Source organism: Symsagittifera roscoffensis, chromosome 1 (assembly GCF_963678635.1).
Source record: "Symsagittifera roscoffensis chromosome 1, txSymRosc1.1, whole genome shotgun sequence".
In the NCBI taxonomy this organism is placed as follows: Eukaryota; Metazoa; Xenacoelomorpha; order Acoela; family Convolutidae; genus Symsagittifera; species Symsagittifera roscoffensis.
In genome coordinates, this window is record NC_087062.1 from 78,674,759 (window position 1) to 78,696,913 (window position 22,155).

At 45.4% G+C, this 22,155-nt stretch overlaps 3 protein-coding genes across 3 annotated transcripts in view; all 3 read right to left on the reverse strand.

The window, feature by feature from the left end:
* Positions 1–22,155, reverse strand: part of LOC134850117 (mediator of RNA polymerase II transcription subunit 20-like) — a 425,236-nt gene that overhangs the window by 95,316 nt on the left and 307,765 nt on the right. The gene's annotated exons all lie outside the window — the stretch shown is intronic.
* Positions 2,621–4,797, reverse strand: LOC134857071 (cystinosin-like). Its single transcript, XM_063873420.1, has one exon. The coding sequence runs from the start codon at positions 4,157–4,159 to the stop codon at positions 2,936–2,938; it is 1,224 nt and encodes a 407-aa protein (XP_063729490.1). The 5' UTR covers positions 4,160–4,797; the 3' UTR covers positions 2,621–2,935.
* LOC134840055 (putative zinc finger protein 840) lies at positions 10,833–11,441 on the reverse strand. The gene has a single exon (XM_063855702.1). It carries the CDS (start codon positions 11,439–11,441, stop codon positions 10,833–10,835), a length of 609 nt encoding a protein of 202 aa, XP_063711772.1.

Below are 22,155 nucleotides of genomic sequence, written 5' to 3' on the forward strand. Positions count from 1 at the left end.
CCAATGCTACAGATCGTGATTATAGTAAAAAGGCACACAAGTGAAAACTTTTATTTGCGAGTTAGCTTAAAAAAAGAAGGTTCGTACTAAAACACTAACATCTCGCTAAAAATTGAGTAAATTGCAGAGGCAAAGAACAGCTTTGCATCACTTAAGATACCGAAACAGAAAACTAAATGAAAACAGATGCGTTGTACACTTTACAAAAGCGCACAAAACATAATGGATCAGTGTAAGTATCGCAGAAAATTCCGAACATTTTCTTTTTTGTTTTCAAATTATTAGCTGTGTAAGTATCGCAGAAAATTCCGAACATTTTCTTTTTTGTTTTCAAATTATTAGTAGTTTTAAGTGCATGAGAGGAACAAACTGGAAGCTAAGAAAGTAAGTGAATTCGCAATCGAAAACAATGGTTTTCAAAAAAGACAATCAAAGTAATTAATTTTAAGCTTTCTAAATTTTCTTCTAATTTTTGCAGATCATTAATGAATTTAGAAAAAAAACATTATTGCCAAGAAGCACTAAACAAAGCTGTAAAAGCTCAAATTGTTTTTATTAAAACTAAGTTTTGCACAATTTAAATGAAAGCTTTTGTTACTTTGTCACTTTAAAACACCTACTCGCTCAATATTAGACATTTTATCTGATTTCTCTTGAGCACAAATTAAAAAAATTAAATAAAACTTACCCGAAGACTTAGTTCGTCCCCACTTTCAGTGATGCGCTTTCTTCCAGGATCGTGACAGTAACAAAAGTTAAAATTTAATAGATGGTCTGAGAAAATAAATTTGTTAACCTAAGCTTAAATCGGAAAAATTGCTCAGCAAAAAAGCGTTTATCCGTTCGCTAAGTCTTTGTGCTGATTGCAATTTCATGGCTGTATTTTCAAACCGTTATTTCTCGACACCGAAAAAATTTATCTTTTGAAACCCGACTGAAAAAGCTTTCATATTTCAATCAAATTCTTACAATACTTCTTTGTGATACCTGATTTCCCGTGACAAAAAACACAAGGCACGTAGCCACTTCGTGGTTAATTAATATATTGGTTTTTCAATACCAAGCAAGTATGTGAAAGAGTGGAAGGACTAAGGAGTATATTTTATAACATTGTGTCGCAGCATTGAAACTCGTATTCAAATTAAATCAAACCCACGACTATTTGGTTTTTTGTTTTTTTTGCGTCTTTTCTCGGGGCCAGGAATATTTATATTTTAAAAAAAAAACAGTTCCTGTCTGTATTTCAACCTAGTCCCTTAGACATTCCAGGCGTATTCGTTACTTCCAGGCCAAATGTTCCGGCGAAGCTATGAAATTTGAATTAATTATCAATAAAGCTATCAAATAATTCGATATAATTTGTTTAACTTGTTGTTTCCCATAAAAAAGCCTATATTCCGATTTTAAAGCACTTGCTGATCGCAAGCATTAATACAATATGTATATTTGTCATCTCAAGTTGAGTAAAAAAAGTAATTTTCTAAATAGAATCTAAAATCATTTATTTAGACTTTTTTGCCATGATAACTACAGTCGCAACCGTTCAGTGCTTCTTGCACAGAAAATGGATACTCCTATTTGGTTTGAGCTCAAAAACCGAATACTCTTATTTGATTTGGAGAAACCACTGAATACTTCGCGATACTTATTTCAGTTTATTTTTGAACAAATAATCGTATCATTTAAAATGTGCTGTGTTTGCTCCAACAACCACTCAAACTCGATATGCCTTCCCAATTTCAGTGAATTTCAGTGTTCGTATAATCATAACATTTCGAGTTTTTCTTGGAGTCTTTCATTGTCAGTTTGGCAGAGACTTTTTTCGGTTTTTTACTTGCCTCCGGTCCTACTCAATGCAGGATGACACTGGGACCCCTCCAACCATGACCGAAGTTGGAATCGAACGCACGACCTTCGTGATGAGAGAAGTTTATCTTACCCCACTCGGCCACGGATTCTCCAGCTTTTTTTTGAATCATGGAGGGCAATTAAAAAGTTAATTTTTGGATTCTACAGGCCATGCCGTCATGATCAAAGCTTAGAAAATCATGTACTAATCAAAAACAACCTATTAAATTTTCGCATTGTGTCATTATGATTCACTGGACCATATCATTTTCAGTCGAAACGTTTCAGACGGCTATCACAACGAAAAGAGTTTCCGGCGTAACTAACTTGCATGATCGACGATTCGGCTTTTTATAAATTCTAACACAAACTGATGGAAAAGGTAATCATTAAATTTAAATTTGATTGAGACTAAATTATGTAATTTTTCTAGCTAAATATACAGGATAAACAAGGATAGCCGGATGATGTGCAAGTAGCACAGAATGTTCCGACCACATTTACAGAAAAAAAAATTCTTCAAATTGGTGTTTTTTTTGTACGTCGCGTGATGATACAACTACACAAACGCGTAGAAACTTAGTGCAATAGACATAAGCGAATCCAATGCTCGTCGAAAAGTAAACAAATAGAAAAAAACTAAAATTTCAAATATTTTTCAAAGTTTTTTTTTGCCAGAGAAGAGATAAAAGAAGCTTCCGAAACAATTTGCCCTTTTAGTAAAATCAAGTTTTTAGCCTAAAATTCAAATTTTCTTTATAACAAACGTTACTCGATCGCTTTACTCGATTGACAATAAACCAAAATTGGTTTTTCTCGACATTGAAAAATTTTACGATAAAATTTTCATGTCGCTCAAATCACAACTAGAAGGGCTTTGGTATGATATATCACTCTACCCTGACGATAATTATTTGTTGCACCTGATTTTGCGTGTAAAATAAAAAACTTAAACACACCCGAATAAAAAGTTCCTCCCCATTTTCAATGGCCGGAACAAAAAGCGTTCTTTAGATACGACCATTTTTGTGAACTTATAAAAAGGCAGCTGATCAGTTTATAAAACGATGAGAGTTCGAGAAATAATTCAAGTAGTAGTGGCTCCAAGATCTGAAGCCGGGTTCCATGATGGCTCTGACTCTGCGGTGCTATTCTCAAAAACTCTATAACTTTTTGGCCAAATATCTGAATTTTCATCTTTGGCATGTCGGTAAAGTATGTAATGCTGAATCATAAAGAGAATGTCAAAAATGATACTCAGGAATCCAAGTCCAAATTTAACGGGGTCCGCTATCAACGATGGCCAATCATTGCTGTTATATGATAGCAGCAATGACTGCAAAATACTCAATGAACCGCCTGTGAAATCCAGCAGGACGTTTCCAATGCTCCAACCAATGGTGCTTTTTCTTTCATAGTTCATCCAGGCTTGAGGTACGTATTTGATAAAACTGACTGCTAGCTTTATGTAGGAAATCCAATTTATGAAATTCAACCACGAACATCTTTTGAAGTCGCCAGTCATCGTAAAAATTGCGAGAAGCACAATCAACAATAAAGAAACTATGACAAACACGCGGCAAACCCATGAAACTTTTTGGTTATCTCTTTTGAAGAAAAAGCATGTGGAAATAGTCACCATAGTTATAAGCGTGGCGTGTAAGCTAAAAACAACGTCATTCAGTTTGACCGGTATGAGTTGTCCTGGATTTTCATCACGATATTCATCTTGTATGTAAGGAACCCAATAGAGACCTACGTTGAAGACGCTGTAGACGGAAAACCCTAGAAGATTATAAGCAAGGAAGTCGAAATTTAGCCCAACCACACTTCGGCGCATGACATTTGAGAAAATCTGGGGATAAAATGATATGCTCCAAGCGAAAAAGTAAATCCATCCTATCACATCATTAAACACATCGAGTGGATGGCTCCTTATAACGTGTATATGTATATACACATCCATTATACCAGAATTCAACTCATAGTTATTGACATCGGTAAAATTAAAGGAAATATCCGCGTTGCCCGGCTGATCCGAGTAGAAGTACATTGAAGTTTTCTCCTTCTCTATGACGTAGGTCGTCCTGTTGTAATCCTGGATTACATCCTGATTGTTGGTAGATACGATTATGTTTATCTCGATAGGGTCGGTTATGTTGTTATCTTTGAACCAGACTTCAAATGATCCATTTTTGTCAACTTCTATGTACTGTGAATCGGGCGATGCATGGAACGATATGCCCGAAGAGTTGGAAAACGTGGTCACGAACAATAATAGGACACTGCAGAACCAAAAAGATCCAACCATTTCTGGAAGAATTACGAACGTAAATTATATGAATATAAATGAGCCAACAACTGTATAAGATCAATGAATTCAAAATTGACCAGGACGGATCAAAACAAACAATGAACGATTTAAGATGCAATTACCATCAAGTTCTTTGCATTACAAACAGTTCATTGCAAACAACTCACAACCAGAGCCATATAGGGGTTAAGAATGGTTAAATTTGGGTAATCAGAAAAAACAACAAGTTCTGAGCAATGCTAGAACTGTTCCCACTCGCGATGGGAGGATAAACTTTACTAGTAACAGAAAAAAAAAGAATTTTAATTGAGCACATCATCATTGACAGTTTCTGCGAGCAGTTAGTCCTCTCTTCGAAGCTCAACATGGTGACGCTCGGTTTTATTCGTAATTCAATTTTCTGTAGCAAGTGCTCAGCAATAATTCTAACATCACCCAACAATACAGATCAATATCTATAAATTCCCTGAAGCAGAAGATTATATTGATACTAGAGGCCAGCTCAAGCTGGAAATACCTGCTTGAAAATTTTTGGATCTGTACTGATGCGAAAGGATAAGGCTAAGTTCAAAAAGATACCTATAGCAAGGAGAAGTAAATACCAATTTAACGACTTCAAAATCTGTCAATTTCATCAATTACTTCAGTTTTCTTAATTATTGAAGTGCTTACAGAGCTTGTTAAGTTGAAAGATGCTGAAACCGTTGCTCATTACATTTGGGTGGGTAGTTTTTGAGACACGTCAAAAACTTTTAAAAAAAGTCAACAGATCAGAAATTTGACTTTTCCGAGGGCCATAAATTTTAGTGTGAAAGAATATGGGCTTAACCGCTTCTGCAGGGCCTAACCGTTCCCAAAATTAGGTGTAACCGCTTCCAAAACCCGTTCTACCCATTGAAACCGAAAGCTCAGATGTGGGAGATAAGTTTTCGAGAAAGAATTTCGTGTTAAAACATTTGGGGGTAGCGTAACGGCTTATGCAGGTGAGCTTCTCACAACCCGTCCTTTTGATTGAAACTAAAATCTCAGATTTGGGAGGGTAATATTCGAGAAAAATCAAAAGTTTCAAGTAACGGTCAAAACATCGAAAATTAGACTTTCCATATGTTTTGTTTACAAAAATTGGGCGTAGCCGCATTTGCATGGAAGTTTCTCACAACTTGTTTTCTTCGTTGAACCCATCTCAGATCTGGGAAAGTAGTTTTTGAGAAAAGTTAAAAACCCAAATGTTTGAGTCAATAAGTCCCGCCGTACACTTTTCCGAAGGCTGAAGAAAGTGGGGTAAGGTAAGAAAAGATTAGAACAGTTGTAACATTCGCCCAAAAACTACACAGCGACGGAGCGTAGAAAAAGTACCTATTAACGACTGGCAGGCGTCAGTTACCTTAATTCTACTCGTTTTTCACCGTCTCGACCTAGCCAGTTGATTTCCTGGTCTGTTGCGGGCTATGTTAAAATTTACTATTTTCAGGCCATCAGTCAAACGAATTTTAATCAGCTTTCGTTTACATGCAAACACAATCACATAGCTGAGTCTCGGATCCTCAGACTACGTGATTGCTATTAAAAATACCCTATTTTAATATGTTTTTGTGTGACAGTTCTATATTAAATCCATTGGAGACGGATTGACCCTTTCCTCTTTCTAGCTACTCATATTCTAAAATATCAAATAATACCGGTGTTAATTCAAAGTTCTATGGCATCAGAGTAGCTAAAAAATAAGTTTACAACAGTCCTTCAACATATGACAGTCTCTGGGGGCCAAGCCTCCGCTCCCGTGTTCTTCTCGAGATAACGTTGTTATCTCTCCCAATTCGTGGCACGGGAGGGTTCCGCGGAATATTCCTTCCCCACTGAAGCCTCCTTTCTCACTGTTTCTCTCATATATCAGTCTTATCGTGTGTGATTGCCACGATAAGAGGCTTCGTTTTTCTCGTTTTCTCGTGCGACTGTTTTCCACTATATCTGTCGTTGTTCTGTTTTTTCGTTCTTTTTCGTCAAAATGGCCGTCTTTTTGTATGTCTGAGAAATACTTGCCCGTCAATCGAAACTTTAAAAATTTAAACTTCCGGAATATTTTGACCCTCCTTCGCAGCACTTTTTTGTTACTAAGGCCTTTAGTCGTCTTTTTCTGTCTCGCCGGAAGGTTTCGCTGTGCCAATCTGGCAGAATGGCACATACTCCCCGGACAAGTCCACATCAATGTCCCCATTGATCGCATAACACCGGGTTATCGTCAAGTAGCACTCCAGTTCTCTATAACTAATCTTACAAATCGCATTAGAAAATGAAATTTATCTACTCCACCTCAACTCACTACGTGTCACCAATTGCATCGTACTACATCTCACTGCCTTTCAACATTTTCACAAAATTTGCACCATGAGGAGTGTCCTAGATAAAATTTCTTTTCTGACTACTTACGTCAGCTTGCCATAAAACTTCTTTTTGCTCTTTATGATTAAAAAGTTGGGACGTGGCACGACCACGCACCCTTTAAAATTAACTTAACGTCACTCACCAAGTATAATCAGTTGATATTAAAACTAAGAAACTCTGTGGCTAGGAATCTATTGAGTTACTCACTCTTTTCGAGCGAGTTTACCCAAACTTACCATGTCGCCACACAGTGAAATTGTGTCTTACACAGGTTAAAAAATTCAGTCGTGTTTAAATAGGTAAATATACTCAACTATGTTCGCCATATATATATAAATAGTCATAACTAAAATCAACAATTTTAACATTTTTAACAATTGCAACAATTTTCATAGTTTGGTCGGACCAAACTAGATCAAAACAAAAAGTTTACCAAGTTCAATAATCAAACTTGGTTGATTAGTTCAAGTTTTAACACACAAAGACAAAAACAATTTTTCTCCTTCTCTTCCTTTCCTCTATCCTCTTCGTTCCATCATCTTCATTCCATTGCTTCTCCATCCTGATCTTCAGCTTCACTGTCTTCTAGGACTTTTTCCAACATGTCCATGGAGTTGCGGGCTGTGCCCCAACTCTCCTGTTCCAACAGCCTCGGTTTGCAACAAGGTAGCAAGTCCACATTCACCTTTTGCTCCCGGTTCCTGCAAAAGCTGTTGTGAAGACACAGGCTCACATTTCGTTCTAGGTCAGCTCTTAAGACCTCTTTCTTCTCATCTTCAGTTACACAAGGCGCTCCAACTACTCGCTTCACCGCCGTGGTGACCGCGTTTCTGTGCGTAAGGAATGCTATCTTATAGGCTCCTGGTCCTATATCTAGCTGGAAAGGTTGATAGGCTTCCGTGTTCCTCGACATGTGACGCTTCGCGCGTTCATGTATCCATGACGTCATCACTGCACAGAACCAAGGCATCAACCTTTGCCTTGACCATATTCTTTCAATGGCTTTGAGTATCCTCAGAACCTTGCAGGTGGTTCTGAAAAGATCCAATTTGCGGCTCATCTTTACGTTGCTCAGCTGCTCAGGAGTCGGCACGGCCGTCTCCTGTTCACTTGTGTCCGCGTTAGCCTCCAACCACCTCACTGCCAGCACGGCACTAACCACCACGATTGACACCTGTTGATTCTGATTGGGCAATCCCGTAGAGTACAACTCCTCCACGTCCCATACTAGCATCAAATTCCCGCGTTTGGGGTACCATAACGTCTGCGCCAAGCAGTGACAAGGATACTACCCATGGGTCCTCAATATGTTCCTTCGGGTCCGATACCCTGAGGCTCCCAGCAACGATTCCACCTCCATATCCAATTCTGTGCATATCGTCTTTCTCTTGTATGGTGGGGAATTCAGTGGGTAACGCTCCACTCGCTTTCTGCTTCTGGAACTCGCTCACATTACCTTCGTTCAACCTCATGAACTCTTCACCCACTACGTCTTGCAACTCGCCTTCAGATTTCTTCGGGACTGCCCGAAAGATCTTCGCCAACAAATCATATGACCTCTCCGACATCCTGGCCAACCTCACGCACTTTGGCACAGAGAAAAGTTGGTCAATCGACACCTGCTGCGTCCTCGCATCCATCACCACCATGTGCGTAGGATAGCTACTATTGCAATATGGTGCGGAGCATGAACCCACCAGATATTTTGAACCAGTAGGTCTATGATAGGCCTCACTGTCCTTCAGATTCATTTCGTTTTCCAGAGCCTCTCGCCAGCCTCCAATCTTCTGCTCTATCTGCAATGCTCCAGGGAATACTTCCACGCTGAGGGACGTCACTAATTCATGGGCACGCTCCAGGCGCTCAAGCGATTCTATCGAGCTCGTCATGCTACAAAATCCCAAGGCAGTGGTCAAGTTTACATCCGTCACCCCATGACAGTCCGCGACCAAATCCATGCCACTCTTATCCGACATGCTCAATCTTCCGTACAATCGTGCCAGTTGTCGATGCTGCTCGCTCAGCGTAATCAGACAGTGTCCCAAGTTGCAAACATGTCCTTCCATCCCACTATGTTGAGCTAGACAGGTGCCTTGCCTCAACCAATTGCTCGATGGACTATCCTCGGATGGCTCCGTGGATGGGTTGCTCTTTCGCTTCTTCAACCTCACGGCCAGCAGATGGTGTATCATGGCCAGATCATGTAGACTCGCGTCATCATCCAGGTCTAACCTGATATCCGCCGTCATGTCCCAGATTAAACCGGCGTTAGGATGGGGACACCAAGAAGGCTTCATGAGCTCCCACATGGTTACTAGGCTGGTTTTCAAGGGACCGTCCCAAGAACCACAATCAAAACTCACCTGCCCCTTCAGCTCGGGAACCGAGGGTTCGACCACTCGTTCTTCTAAAATAATTCCCAGCTTGGGTTGTTCCACCATCAGCATTCCAGTTTCCTTAATCCGTTCGACCCAGAAATTGAGCACTATGACTTGCTCATAGTCGAAGTACGCTTCCCTGGCTTCCTCATTCACGAGGGGATTTTACGCCATCCCCGGTATGCCAGACACATATTGGAACGACTTCAGTTTCCCTAGTGTTGCAAAGTCTTTTAGTCCCCTGACTGTTTAAATCAACTCCCGGCTCACTTTCAATCCTTTGTTGGAATACCTTCTCACTTCTTCCAACTTGCGATAGCTCTTCATGTCATTCGACTCCCTATTTGGTACAACCAACGGCATATCCCGATATAGTTCCAGGAGTGCCCTAAGGAAGTTTCTTTCGCAATCAACTCCCTTTTGCCGAATGATCTTTATGCATTCTCCCAAAACAGGAGTGGGGATACGATCCACCACGAATCTTACAAAGCAAAGGGCATCCTTACGCTTAGCCCAGGCTATCGCAGAATCGTCTTTTGAAATCAACGCTCGCAGGGCTTCCATGAACTCCAGCTCCTGTCCTTTGATTTCAAATCGTTACTGGCTTTATATTCCGCCTTCTTGATGCCCATCAAGCACCAAGCCAACCGTACTTGCAGGTCAGTTCTCGTGCACGGATGAGCCAGGTACGCTGCCACCGTCGCAGGCGCATGCATCGTCTCGTCGAAGTATCTTTCGAGGGCCGCCCTCCAAGAGATTTCCAGTAGTTTTTCCAGCCCGATTTCGTTCGCCTCCGAGGACATTATCGTGCCGTATTCTTTCCGATTTAGGTTAGAATTCTACGTAAGACCTTTCAGATATTCCTGCATGGCTCGCTTCTCGCTCCAAGCCATCAGGTGCCCTCTCGCGGAGTTCCTTGCCTTCAATATCTCCACATAACCCCCTGCTGGATCTCCCATGTGGACCGATTCCGGCACAGTGACTCGACTGTACTCGACCACATCGAGTTGCCCCTCCAGTTTCATCTTGGCCATGTTGGTTCGCGAGGGCCTGTAATCATCAAGTCCTCCAGATCCACACTGACTGATGATCTCCATCTCTAGCTTAGTGTCTGCTAGAGTTCGTGCAATCTTTTTTGATTTCGTGGCCAAGAGCATAGGGGGTACCAGGCTTTTTGTTTCTCCCCCGGTCAGCGTCGCACCATTTCCTTGCCCGTTCTCGCCTGAACGACCTGCACTCGTCAAAGAGGCCACCACTGTGCTGGCTTTTGACTTCACCACTCTCTGGTTCACGGCTCGACTTCCTGTCTTCCCTTTCAGTCGCTTCAGCCCTTTTTTGGCTCGTCTGACGGGTAATTTCTTCGTGACCTGCTGGTCATCGGCACTGTCCTCTGTAACTGACTCGGTCAGAACATCAGACTCTATGGAGTTCATTATTTTCTCCAGGACCTCACGCATAATGGGTTGGTTCAATCCCACCTTCATTATGGACTGCGTCCCGTATCTTCGTATCACGTCCCATGACCTTTCCATGAGTTTCACTCGGTTCCAGGTTGCCCCTGTCTTGCTTTCTAGTTCATTTTGGCATCTCTCCCATTCCTCTTCCGGTAGCGTTCTCAGGAAGGATACCCTCATTGACTCTTCAATCTTTCTCCTCCTCGGTGACTCATGGAGCAATCTTTGTGAATCCCTATTTCGGCACTCTCTCGCCTGACTTATTGGGTCCACCGGGGATAAGTCGGCGGACGCCTCCTTTGTATGGGACATGAAATACGATGCTATCATCATCAATAGACTCCCATCGACGACTTTCCCATCGTAGTCTTCACTAAACCGGTATTCCAGTAAGTCTCTCTCCAACGCTCCTAGATCCGTCTCACCCGGCTTTTCTGTATATATGTATGTAGACTTTCACCCTCCTGGTTCAAAGGGTATGTCCTCTCCCCTGACCATGGACGTGGTGCATATCCTTAGGTGCCTTGCTAAGTTTGACGCGGATTTCCTCTCGTTACATCTCGGACATATAGTCCATTTCTGTTTGTATACGCGGGGTTGATGGTGTTGGTCATTTGCTTCTTGTTCTGGTACCCGGTTTCCCTTGCAGTCCTGTCTTTTGTGGCGTGCCAAGTTTTGGGCCTGGAGGGTTCTGTCGCATCTGCCACATGTCTTGGTTCCATCTTCATTGTTCCTGTCTCCCTCGCATGTCTTCTTGTGGTTATTTTCCGAGTTTTCAGATTTGAAGATAGCTCCACATTTGTTGCATGCAAAAGTCACCCTCGCCTCTTTGTGCATCCTTTTGATATGGATTCTCAGGCCACCCTGGTTTTTGAAATCCCTCTCACATATCTCACAGGTGTTCGATGTTGCTTGGGGGGTATAGGATTTCCTTTCTGTCGTTTCACCGTTTTGTCTTTTCGCATTTGACCTTTCCCATTTATGCAGGTGCTCCATTCGTGCTTTCACCGCTCGCCTCCATCCTTTTTTGTCCTGAGTCAGTTTGTCTATCTCGTTCACATCCATTCCCGCTTCTCTGATGAGCTTCCGCCAGTAGAGATGTGTTTTGTCTTTTTCCCGGACATTTCGGTAGGGTTTGCAGATCGTTTAGCCACCCTAGACAAGCCGCTTTAGTCAATCTTTTGTCGTCCATTCTCATTACATGTCCTATTCGTTTTAGAGTTCTTCCTTCAACTTTCCATCGGATCGTCTTGATGTTCAGTTGGTTTCTGATGTCCTGCATATTCACTCCTTTTTCTTGCATTTCAATTAATGGCGGCTTCGACTTTGAGCTCCAGACGTGCCTATAGCACCGGTCAATCCAACTTTGCAAAGACTGTAACTCGAGTTTTTCCATGTCCTTACGTTGGCGTCAAACAATAAGCCGCTTTCTACGCAGCATTGTACAACTCTAGCCTGGATTCTTTTCGGCAGCCTGCTCTTTGTCAGCCGGCGCTTGACCTTTGCCCATAGTCCTCCTGCTCGTCTTTTTCTGTTCTTAATGTCTCCTTTCGCCCCGATCCACACTCCTAGCATTCTGATGCCACCTGCTCCGTCCTTTCCGAATTCTAGTTTCTCTTCTTTCTCTTCGTTGTTTTTCTCCTCGAAGTTCTTCATAACTTTTTTTTGTTGCTGTTCCAGACTCTATTTCTTCCTTCTCGCCGATGGGGGTGGTGTCGTCTGCGAACAGGGACAATGATATTCGTGTGGTTTGGGTTTCACTGTTGTGCGTTTCTACCATGTTTTTTCCTGGGACGCGGTTTCCTGGCATCCACGTTTACGCTATCCCGACGTTTGTACCTTTCTTCTCGGCTCTGTCTAGTCTGGCTTTCTCAGCTTGCCGCATTACCACTTGGTGGTATATGTTAAACATTGAAGGCAAAGATGGGCAACCTTCTCTTAACCCTCTTTCGGGGGTCCATTCTTCGCTGTCGCCCTCTTTGCCCTTTATACTATGTGTTGTGGCTTCATGCAAATCCATCAGTGTGTCCAGAAACGGGCCTTCTATCGCGTAGCGCCTTAACACCGCCCACAGGACCGGTTTGCTGACCCGCGGATAAGCTTTTGTTAGGTCTAAAAGTCTGGCTTCTGAGTCTGTGTTGGCTTCTACTGAGATTACGGCTCTTATCCTCCGTCTCCTGAGATCTTCCACGTCCTCTCTTATCCTTATGAAGCTCTGGCTTGCATCTGCCGTGGACCTGCCTGGTCGAAACCCGCTTTGGTTTTCGTCCAATACCTGAAGTTCTTCACTCCATGTTCTCAGGCGGTTTGAGATCACTCTTGCTAGAATTCTACTAGCCATTGAGAGCAGGCACACACCTCGGAAATTGTTGGCGTCATTGATGTTCCCTTTTTTGTGCAATGGTACTATTTGGCCTTTCTTTAGAGACTCTTCCCACAGGTCTGCTCTGGTCGTGAACATTCTCATCACCAGGTGGATGACTTTCTCCCTCCATTTCCAGTATGCGTTGCGAGTGTATACCATGCGCACCCCGTCCTTGCCTGGCGCCGATTCTCTCACCTCATCCAGTGCTTCCATGATTTCTTTCTCGGACGGAAGGGTGTTCATTTTCTGGTTGGCTGTTATGAACTTGACGTCTTTGCTTTTATCTGGCATCTGTTTGACTGTGTTCATCAAAGTACCCGGGTCGTTCTCATATCGGTCCTGCGATACGTTGCTGAAGTGGGCCTTGAATTCTTCAGTAGAGATAGTGGTGCCTGTCTGGTGTTTTTGTGATCTTGTTCCCAGTTTCCTTAAAGTTTTGTACATGGTACCCATGTCCCCTTTCTCCGCTGCGTTTTCGCACTCGATGATGATTTCGTCCCACCATAGTCTTTCTAGTTGTCGTAGGCGTTTCTTCATCTTCTTGCGTGCGGCTACCAGTCTTCCTCTTGATGCCGTTAGGGCATTGGCAAGAATGCCATGTGATTCTCCAAATGTTTGGCTGATCAACTCGTTTCTGCGAATTACTTCTTTTGAGATTTCCGTGTGTAGGCTTTTCAGTTCTTCTTCGTATCCCACTGTCCACGGGTTGGCTATCTGTCGTTTCTTTATGCCACATACTTCCTCCGCTGCCTCTGTGAGCTTCCGCGATATGGAGTCCCAGCCTTCCTCGTTGTTGAGTTTTTCCTCCGTCTTCTTGCGATATGCTTCCGCCATTTCTTTGTTTCTCATGCGTTCCCAGTCTATCTGCTGTGTTCTTATCTTTTCTATACTGGGTCGCCGCTTTTTTGTTCGCGCCAAATGTCAATCCAGACGGGTTTGTGGTCCGATAATGCCATGTCCTGCGCCGTGGCTACCCTACGGACCATTTGGTGGCGGTCGGATGTTCTCATTAAGAAACCGTCGAGCTCGTACCAACATCTGTGCATCTGGTTGATTTTCTGTATGTATGTATGTAGACTTTCACCCTCCTGGTTCAAAGGGTATGTCCTCTCCCCTGACCATGGACGTGGTGCATATCCTTAGGTGCCTTGCTAAGTTTGACGCGGATTTCCTCTCGTTACATCTCGGACATATAGTCCATTTCTGTTTGTATACGCGGGGTTGATGGTGTTGGTCATTTGCTTCTTGTTCTGGTACCCGGTTTCCCTTGCAGTCCTGTCTTTTGTGGCGTGCCATGTTTTGGGCCTGTAGGGTTCTGTCGCATCAGCCACATGTCTTGGTTTCATCTTCATTGTTCCTGTCTCCCTCGCATGTCTTCTTGTGGCTATTTTCCGAGTTTTCAGATTTGAAGATAGCTCCACATTTGTTGCATGCAAAAGTCACCCTCGCCTCTTTGTGCATCCTTTTGATATGGATTCTCAGGCCGCCCTGGTTTTTGAAATCCCTCACATATATCTCACACGTGTTTGATGTTGCTTGGGGGTATAGGAGTTCCTTTCTGTCGTTTTACCGTTTTGTCTTTTCGCATTTGACCTTTCCCATTTATGCAGGTGCTCCATTCGTGCTTTCACCGCTCGCCTCCATCCTTTTCTGTCCTGAGTCAGTTTGTCTATCTCGTTCACATCCATTCCCGCTTCTCTGATGAGCTTCCGCCAGTAGAGTAGTGTTTTGTCTTTTTTTCCCGGTCATTTCGGTAGGGTTTGCAGATCGTTTAGCCACCCTAGACAAGCTGCTTTAGTCAATTTTTTGTCGTCCATTCTCATTACATGTCCTATTCGTTTTAGAGTTCTTCCTTCAACTTTCCATCGGATCGTCTTGATTTTCAGTTGGTTTCTGATGTCCTGCATATTCACTCCTTTTTCTTGCGTTTCAATTAATGGCGGCTTCGACTTTGAGCTCCAGACGTGCCTATAGCACCGGTCAATCCAATTTTGCAAAGACTGTAACTCCGAGTTTTTCCATGTCCTTACGTTGGCGTCAAACAAAAAGCCGCTTACTACGCAGCATTGTACAACTCTAGCCTGGATTCTTAACGGCAGCCTGCTCTTTGTCAGCCGGCGCTTGACCTTTGCCCATAGTCCTCCTGCTCGTCTGTTTCTGTTCGTGCAATCTTTTTTGATTTCGTGGCTGTTGTGGTCAGACCTGCCAAGAGCATAGGGGGTACCAGGTTCTATTTTTCTCCCCCGGTCAGCGTCGCACCATCTCCTTGCCCGTTCTCGCCTGAACGACCTGCGCTCGTCAAAGAGGCCATCACTGTGCTGGCTTTTGACTTCACCACTCTCTGGTTCACGGCTCGACTTCCTGTCTTCCCTTTCAGTCGCTTCAGCCCTTTTTTGGCTCGCCTGACGGGTAATTTTTTCGTGACCTGCTGGTCATCGGCACTGTCCTCTGTAACTGACTCGGTCAGAACATCAGACTCTATGGAGTTCATTATTTTCTCTAGGACCTCACGCATAATGGGTTGGTTCAATCCCACCTTCATTATGGACTGCGTCCCGTATCTTCGTATCACGTCCCATGACCTTTCCATGAATTTCACTCGGTTCCAGGTTGCCCCTGTCTTGCTTTCTAGTTCACTTTGGTATCTCTCCCATTCCTCTTCCGGTAGCGTACTCAGGAAGAATACCCTCATTGACTCTTCAATCTTTCTCCTCCTCGGTGACTCATGGAGCAATCATTGTGAGTCCTTATTTCGGCACTCTCTCGCCTGACTTATTGGGTCCAACGGGGATAAGTCGGCCGACGCCTCCTTTGTAGGGGACATGAAAGACGATGGCGTCATCAGCAATAGACTCCCATTGACTTCCCCATCGTCGTCTTCACTAAACCGGTATTCCAGCAAGTCTCTCTCCAACGCTCCTAGATTCGTCTCACTCGGCTTTTCTGTCTTTCCCCCGATGTCGTCATCGTCCTGATCCATCAGTTCATCGTCATTCGCATCAGGTTTTGGCTTAGGTCCTGAGGGGCCTTGTCGTGTGTCTATGCCCGAGTCCGGCCGCGCCGGTACGGTCAGGTCCCCTGCGTGATAGAACAACTCATCATTCACCAGGAATTCTACCGACTCCTCGCCATGTGGCGCCAGGTCCTCTATCGTTATGTATGAGCCTCCTATGCACTCTTTTGCCACTTCCAGCATCACTACTTTCACCTCTCCTGACCACCTCAGTCTTGATAAGTCATCTGTGGGGGCATACACCTTGTTCCACACCTCAGCCGAGACCTCTGAACTCCTGGAAGGTGGTCCTTTGATCTTTTTCCTGCTCCAAGCATCAGGAAATGTGAAGTCAAGTGTGTGCGCGGCTGCAACGTTCCAACTGATGAAGCGCGGTTCCATCCCTTCACTCCACTTCAGCATTCTTCTCTCTGCATCACGAGTTGCTCCGATGCGAGGGGCAATGACGGGAGATGTGACTCCCAACAACATCCTCCTTATCGGTGGGTATCGGGGGCATTGGTCCGGCAGCGGCCTGGACCCGGAAAGCCACGCTTGCTGGTTCTCTTTCACATGTGCGTAGGGCTCTGGCAAAAGTGGGACTCTCATTGCCGCTCCTGAATCTTTCACTACTGGTCTCAGATTCCAAAGCTTCGGGTTAAACTGGATATGGGAAAGGTCTTCGCGGCCCATTCGGAACTTGAAGTTGTTGTTGAAATCCATCAACACCCAACCCGGCTCCGCTATTCTTCCTAACAGCCTATCGTCGCCGGCCAGCCCTCTCAGCTCCCTCTGTTCTACCCAATTCAGCACGGAACAATCTACGACTGATACCAGGTTGACATACAGCACAGAATTCCTGTTTGCCTTGACTTGCACGTCCGGGAATACGAAAGACATCACCGGTCCATACACCACCGTGACAAGTTCCCGCAGTCCGTGAATCAGAGCCAACGGATCTATCCGCATCATGACCACCAATTCTGTCAGCAAGGGCATGCCACAATACTGTTTATACTCAGCCGCATCCGTCGCCACCTTATCTTCTCCCGTGACACTTCTGTTCTGTTGCAAGAGATATTGGAGCAGGAGAGTCCTCCAGTCTGTCATTTTCCTGAGCGAGGCGGTTTCCAACTGCGCGTTGAACTCACGACTTGTTCCCTGGAGTTGTTCGGGGTAACGCAACAGCACAAGCAAATCACCCAGCCGACCATAGGTCATGGCAATCAGAGCCAGGAGTCCATCCAATCTCAAATCTACCAACGCTTGGGTGAAAAGATTCGCAGGCCCCTTCACGAAATTCTCATGACCAAATGTCACGTATAGGGCTAATATCAGGCCAATCGACAGCTTCCTGATATCCTTGACGACGCTCGCGATCAGGTTCCGAGATGCCCTCGGATAGCACGTCGACAAGAAGGATGGCGTCCATCCCACTCCCATTCCAACCAAGATAGCATCTGATCGTTCATATTGTGCCCTCGTGGCCAGTAAGTCAGCTTGGAACTTGTCCAACGACATCGTGTTCACATCGTGCATCAATTGCAACATCATACCCCCGGCTAACTCCCGGTCATCAAACAAGTTCTTAAGATACGCGTGTATCTCTTTGATCACTGCCGGCGCATGCTCGAACGCGTCCTCTCCCAAGGTACACAGTCTTGGTGACAAGTACAACCATAAGTTGTTGTGCGGCTTCGTGCGCAAAGCCATTGCCATGAGATCTTCTTCCGCTGACGTCATGTTTTTCCTGAATGACCTTCCCTGCTCATTCTCTGCGTGATCCATCTGTCTGAACCAGAGATCGTCAGCCAGCTGTTGTACTAACAGATGATCGTCATCTACCCCTGGTTTTGATTTCAGCAACCTGGCGAAGTTGGACAGCTCCAACCCCAGAACCTCATCTAACACCAACCGAGTTGTGCTACAATCTTTGAGTCCCTGTATGGCATTGGAAATGTCAGCCCAAACGGCAGGAAGCTCAGATCGGGATGGGTAATAATTGTTGGCGTCCACCATTCTGTTCGGGGCAGGGATTTTTACGTTGAACCGTCCCTCTGCTATCGTTGTGACCATCGTGTACACAAACTGAAGGGGTTCTGGCAATGCAGCGTACCCTGGTGACAACACAAAGACCACCTTCACTACATTTTGGGTGAAACGTTGTTTTGCTGCTGCTTCTACCTCAACCATCGCCGAGAGCAATGTCATTATCGCCTCTCCTATGACCTCATTGCTCGGGATCGACCCATCCGTCAGACGGGACAACAAACCCCTGCTTTGCAGATGATCATTCGAGCCTGCAACCACTATCACCTGCGGCTCCATGCTGACCACCCTTCGCACACTTATCATCATGCCTATTGACTGTCCCCAGTCCAATTTAGGCGCCGTCAAGAAAATCACGTCGGGCGAAAAGAGAGAACGGGGCGTGTAGAGATAGTCCGAACTCGCCACTATCAGGTACTTGGCAGCTTTCAGATCCAAGGGATCATAAGCGGCAAACAGGCCGTCACCGACTGGGGCCTTCAGTTCCCCGTATCTTCTGTCATCCCCATCCACCGTGGTCGCTCGGGGGGTAGTCTCTTGAATATTCGCCAGGCGTCTGATCGGGTGGTTTAGCAAACTGCCTGTACATCTTGTGATGCTTGTTTTTAGGCTTGCTATCTGTCTGAAACTTGCCCTTACGAGCAGGTGGCGTCAGTTCCCTGGCTCTCTGGCGGACGTCCGTGAGAGACCGGATATTCAGAGGTCCAAAGATATTGTCCTGAGGCAATCCATTCAGGTCTGCGTGCTGGAGCGTAGTCGTGGAGCTGAACTGCTCCTGCTCTGCTAGCAGCCAATCCACGCCCGGTATTCGATATAGTCGCGACACTGTGGGACCTTCTCCGCCGATCATTCTCATTGCGTCTTCCCGACACGTCAATGTATTCATGTTCAACTTCGTTGACATGTCCGTCTTGTACTGTCCCCAATGACTAGGGTCTGGACGGTTCTAAAGCAGCACGCTACCTGGTTCAACTACCTCCGCCTGCACGGCGCTTGTCGACCATCCTGCTGCTGAAGCAGGGTTTGCCGTAGCGGGCGGGTCGTTCCTCCTAGACACCGTCTGGAAGTTATTCCTTTTCTGATCAACTGATCTCCCGAGTCGGCTTTCAAGCGGTTGTGCTCTGGGAGGAGGAGCAGTCCCTAGCCTCCCTCTTACGTTTGAGCCCGGAGCGATGGGTGCAGCTGTAGCTGTCTCCGTTGCCAGGGGCCCTAGGCGGTTGACAAGGGATTCGGGCACGCTTCCCCTTATTCTACCTCCTCCGGTCGAACTGGTCCAAGCCAGAGAACTGGTCGCCCTCGACTCCTGCTCCACTTCCCTCAACTGCGTCTGAAATACGTCATTGATCCAGTGTCTCCCTTGTTGGGTGTTGAAATGTACCCATCTCTGGTGAGCGAGATGTGATCAATCATGCGCAACATGTTCTCAAGATCCAGAAGTCGCAGCTTGCCAGGGTTGTTTCTCACCAGACTGCGGGTCATTTCGTTCCACCGGGTCACGTTGCCATTCATAAAATCTACCACTACGGTGCCCACCATCGGGTTCTGTGGTATCGTGCACAGCACCATAAGCCTGGGCCTATAATTCTCCTTTAGTTCGTTCAGGAGGCAGACCAATAGAGGCTCCCACTTGCTCTCCGGAGTCACTGGGGCTCTCGAGACGTCGTTGGTTCCCAGCATTATTACCAGCGTATCTAGGTAATCTTCGCTCTGGAACTCCATCATCTTGATGACCTGAGCCACTGAGGCTCCTCCAAAGGACAGAGCGGTAGTCTGACCACAGACGAAGATCTCATTCAGATCCCTCACCAAACTGTCTCCTATGATCAAGTGGCGATTCCCTGGGGGAATTACCTGGTCGCTCGTAGCGGGGTTCCAGCTCATGTCATTCAGGCAGGCTCGAGGATGCTCCGCGGCCACTTGCGTGAACTGGTGACGTGCCATCAGATTCTTTCTAATGTCTACCAAGCGAGACTTTTGAAAGGTTCCGCCATGCGCAATCCCCGAGGACGCTACCGTGCGGGGTGCTCGCTCCGACTATTGGATGAATGATCACGACGTTGGGAAGGGACGATCCTACCCAATGTCCGCCCAGTGGTTCTGTTAATCTCAGCTATTGTTGCTCTGGCCACTTGATTGAATGATTCATGGAACTGGGGAGCGAGATATGTGTCAGAAGGGCCTGGTATCGTGTTCCTCTGACTGGGAGCAGACTGTTGTGTCTGCTGAGGAGCCTCAGGCCCTCTCGATGTACACAGCTCCTGTACTCTTGTCTTGGGGCGTGTGTCCCTGGATCCCTCCGAGGACTTCATTGTCGCCAGAACCTCCTGTGACACTTGGCTCACCATTGCCATATACAGCTCCTTCAGGTGCTTTATTTCATCCTCCTTGTAGGCAACCTGCAGATCCTCGTACTTCTTTTTCCATTCGTCTCTTTGTCGAGCTATCGCCCTATACTCCTGGAGTTTGGCACACAGCTCACTCTGATCTCTCATTCTTCTCCAACGTCTCAATCGTCTCCGACGTCTGTATCTCTATTTCGCTCACCCTCACTCTCTTCAGAGGAGGAGCAGCTGTTGGAGAGTCGACTGAATGTGACGGGCCTGGCCCATCACGTTGTCTTTTTGCTCCGATGAGCGGCTGCGCAGGTTGGATCGGCAAGGGCATCTCACCTAGCCGGTGGTCCCTCTGTTCACCTAGTCCTGGCTCACGAACCAGGTCGTGGCCAGTCATTTCTCCACGCCGCCATCTCATCAGTCGGTTTCGACCTCTCTCGGCGGTCCCGGACTCTCCGAAGGCCAACATCAACACCACTTCTGTAGGGCAATTCCCTCGACCCTTTCATCCTAAAGCATTGAGGAGCGCGACCACAAACATCGCCAGCCCCGGGTCTTCTCGTGTAAAGTCACAATCGATCAGCCGCTGATAGATCTCGTCTAGAGTCGCTCCTAGACTCGCTGAGAGGAATTCCATTAGTTCATTCATGTCACCCATTTCTTATAGTGTTGATTCTTGTTGTCGTGAGGTTTCTTCCGGCTCGTTTGGTTCAATGAATTCAATAAACAATTTCTGATCAATCAAGATCTAAAAAACAAGTCGAGGCTTACAATCGTCATTTCTGGAAAAATATCATTCAAATCTTTAAAACTCTTCATTGAAATTCTTTTCTCAATTCTGATTTAAAAATTTAGCACCAAGGTGGATCGTCCACCTGCATCTTTGTCAAGATAGCACAAATGAGCGCTGTCACCTTGATTACCTGGAGTATTCTAGGTCTTTTATGACACAAAACATAAAACATATCATAACAATAACATAACACATAAACATCACACACCTACACTATCACATACAAATATAATCCCTAATATTGTACCTAAAACTTGACCCTAATTCCTATCAAGTGAACTTAATAAAAACCACTTATCGCCGAACGCAATTCCTAGCATATGCTCAGATAATATTTTTTATGTAAGTAAACCTCTATGTCAGTTTCTGAAAATATCACATGTACAAGGGCGTACAACTCTCTCGGATGTAGCTTTCCCCTATTAGGATCATATACTGGTAACGAGAGAGAGGTCACTCCTCTCTCAACCAGAAAATCCCTAAGTCGAGTCAAGCCCAATACCAAGCTCTCTGGATCAGTGGCCTTGGTAACCAGGAAACACAAACATTTCCCTGGTATCTGTGATGCAACAGGGGGCAGCGCTATCATCCCTCCCACACCAGGCCTCTGTTTCCATAAAAACTCGATGTTCCTATACTCTCTTTTGAAATCAGCCGCTAGTGCTGTTTTGAAGCTTACGTCCGCAGTTATCGCTATGGCGCATGTACGTTCCGTGAGTATGAAATCGCTGTCCGTTATGACGATATTGTTTGAATAATGGCTCGGTAGGTCAAAATAAGATTCAAAAATTCGTCCAAAAGGTGGTCTTTTAGCGTTCTCGCCCTCTGTCTCTAGTTCTCCATTTTTTATGCTCAGGTTTTCGGTGTGGGTGAGTCCTACCCCCACTCCCCGTACAAAAATATCCATCGACGTCCCCGTCGATTGCCCAAAGTCTAGCAGATCGAGGTTGGATTGTGGAACACGTAGAGGACCATCTGAGGCGACCCAGTTGGACTCGGTATTGTCATGACTGACGTATTTGATGCCGTCTTTATCGACGTCCTGAATCGTCAGGATTGTCTCTTTTGGATCTGTCGGCAGATCATGGAGCCATTCGAGCACCCGCAAGTTCGTTAGTTCTTGCTCATGAGTCTGTTCCGCTTCTGGTTCGAACGCCACTTCCGGTTCTGATCGATCGTCGATCCAGTCCTGATCCATGTCATTCACCAAGTCGATTTCTCCTAGCACCGCCACTTCGTCCAGTCCT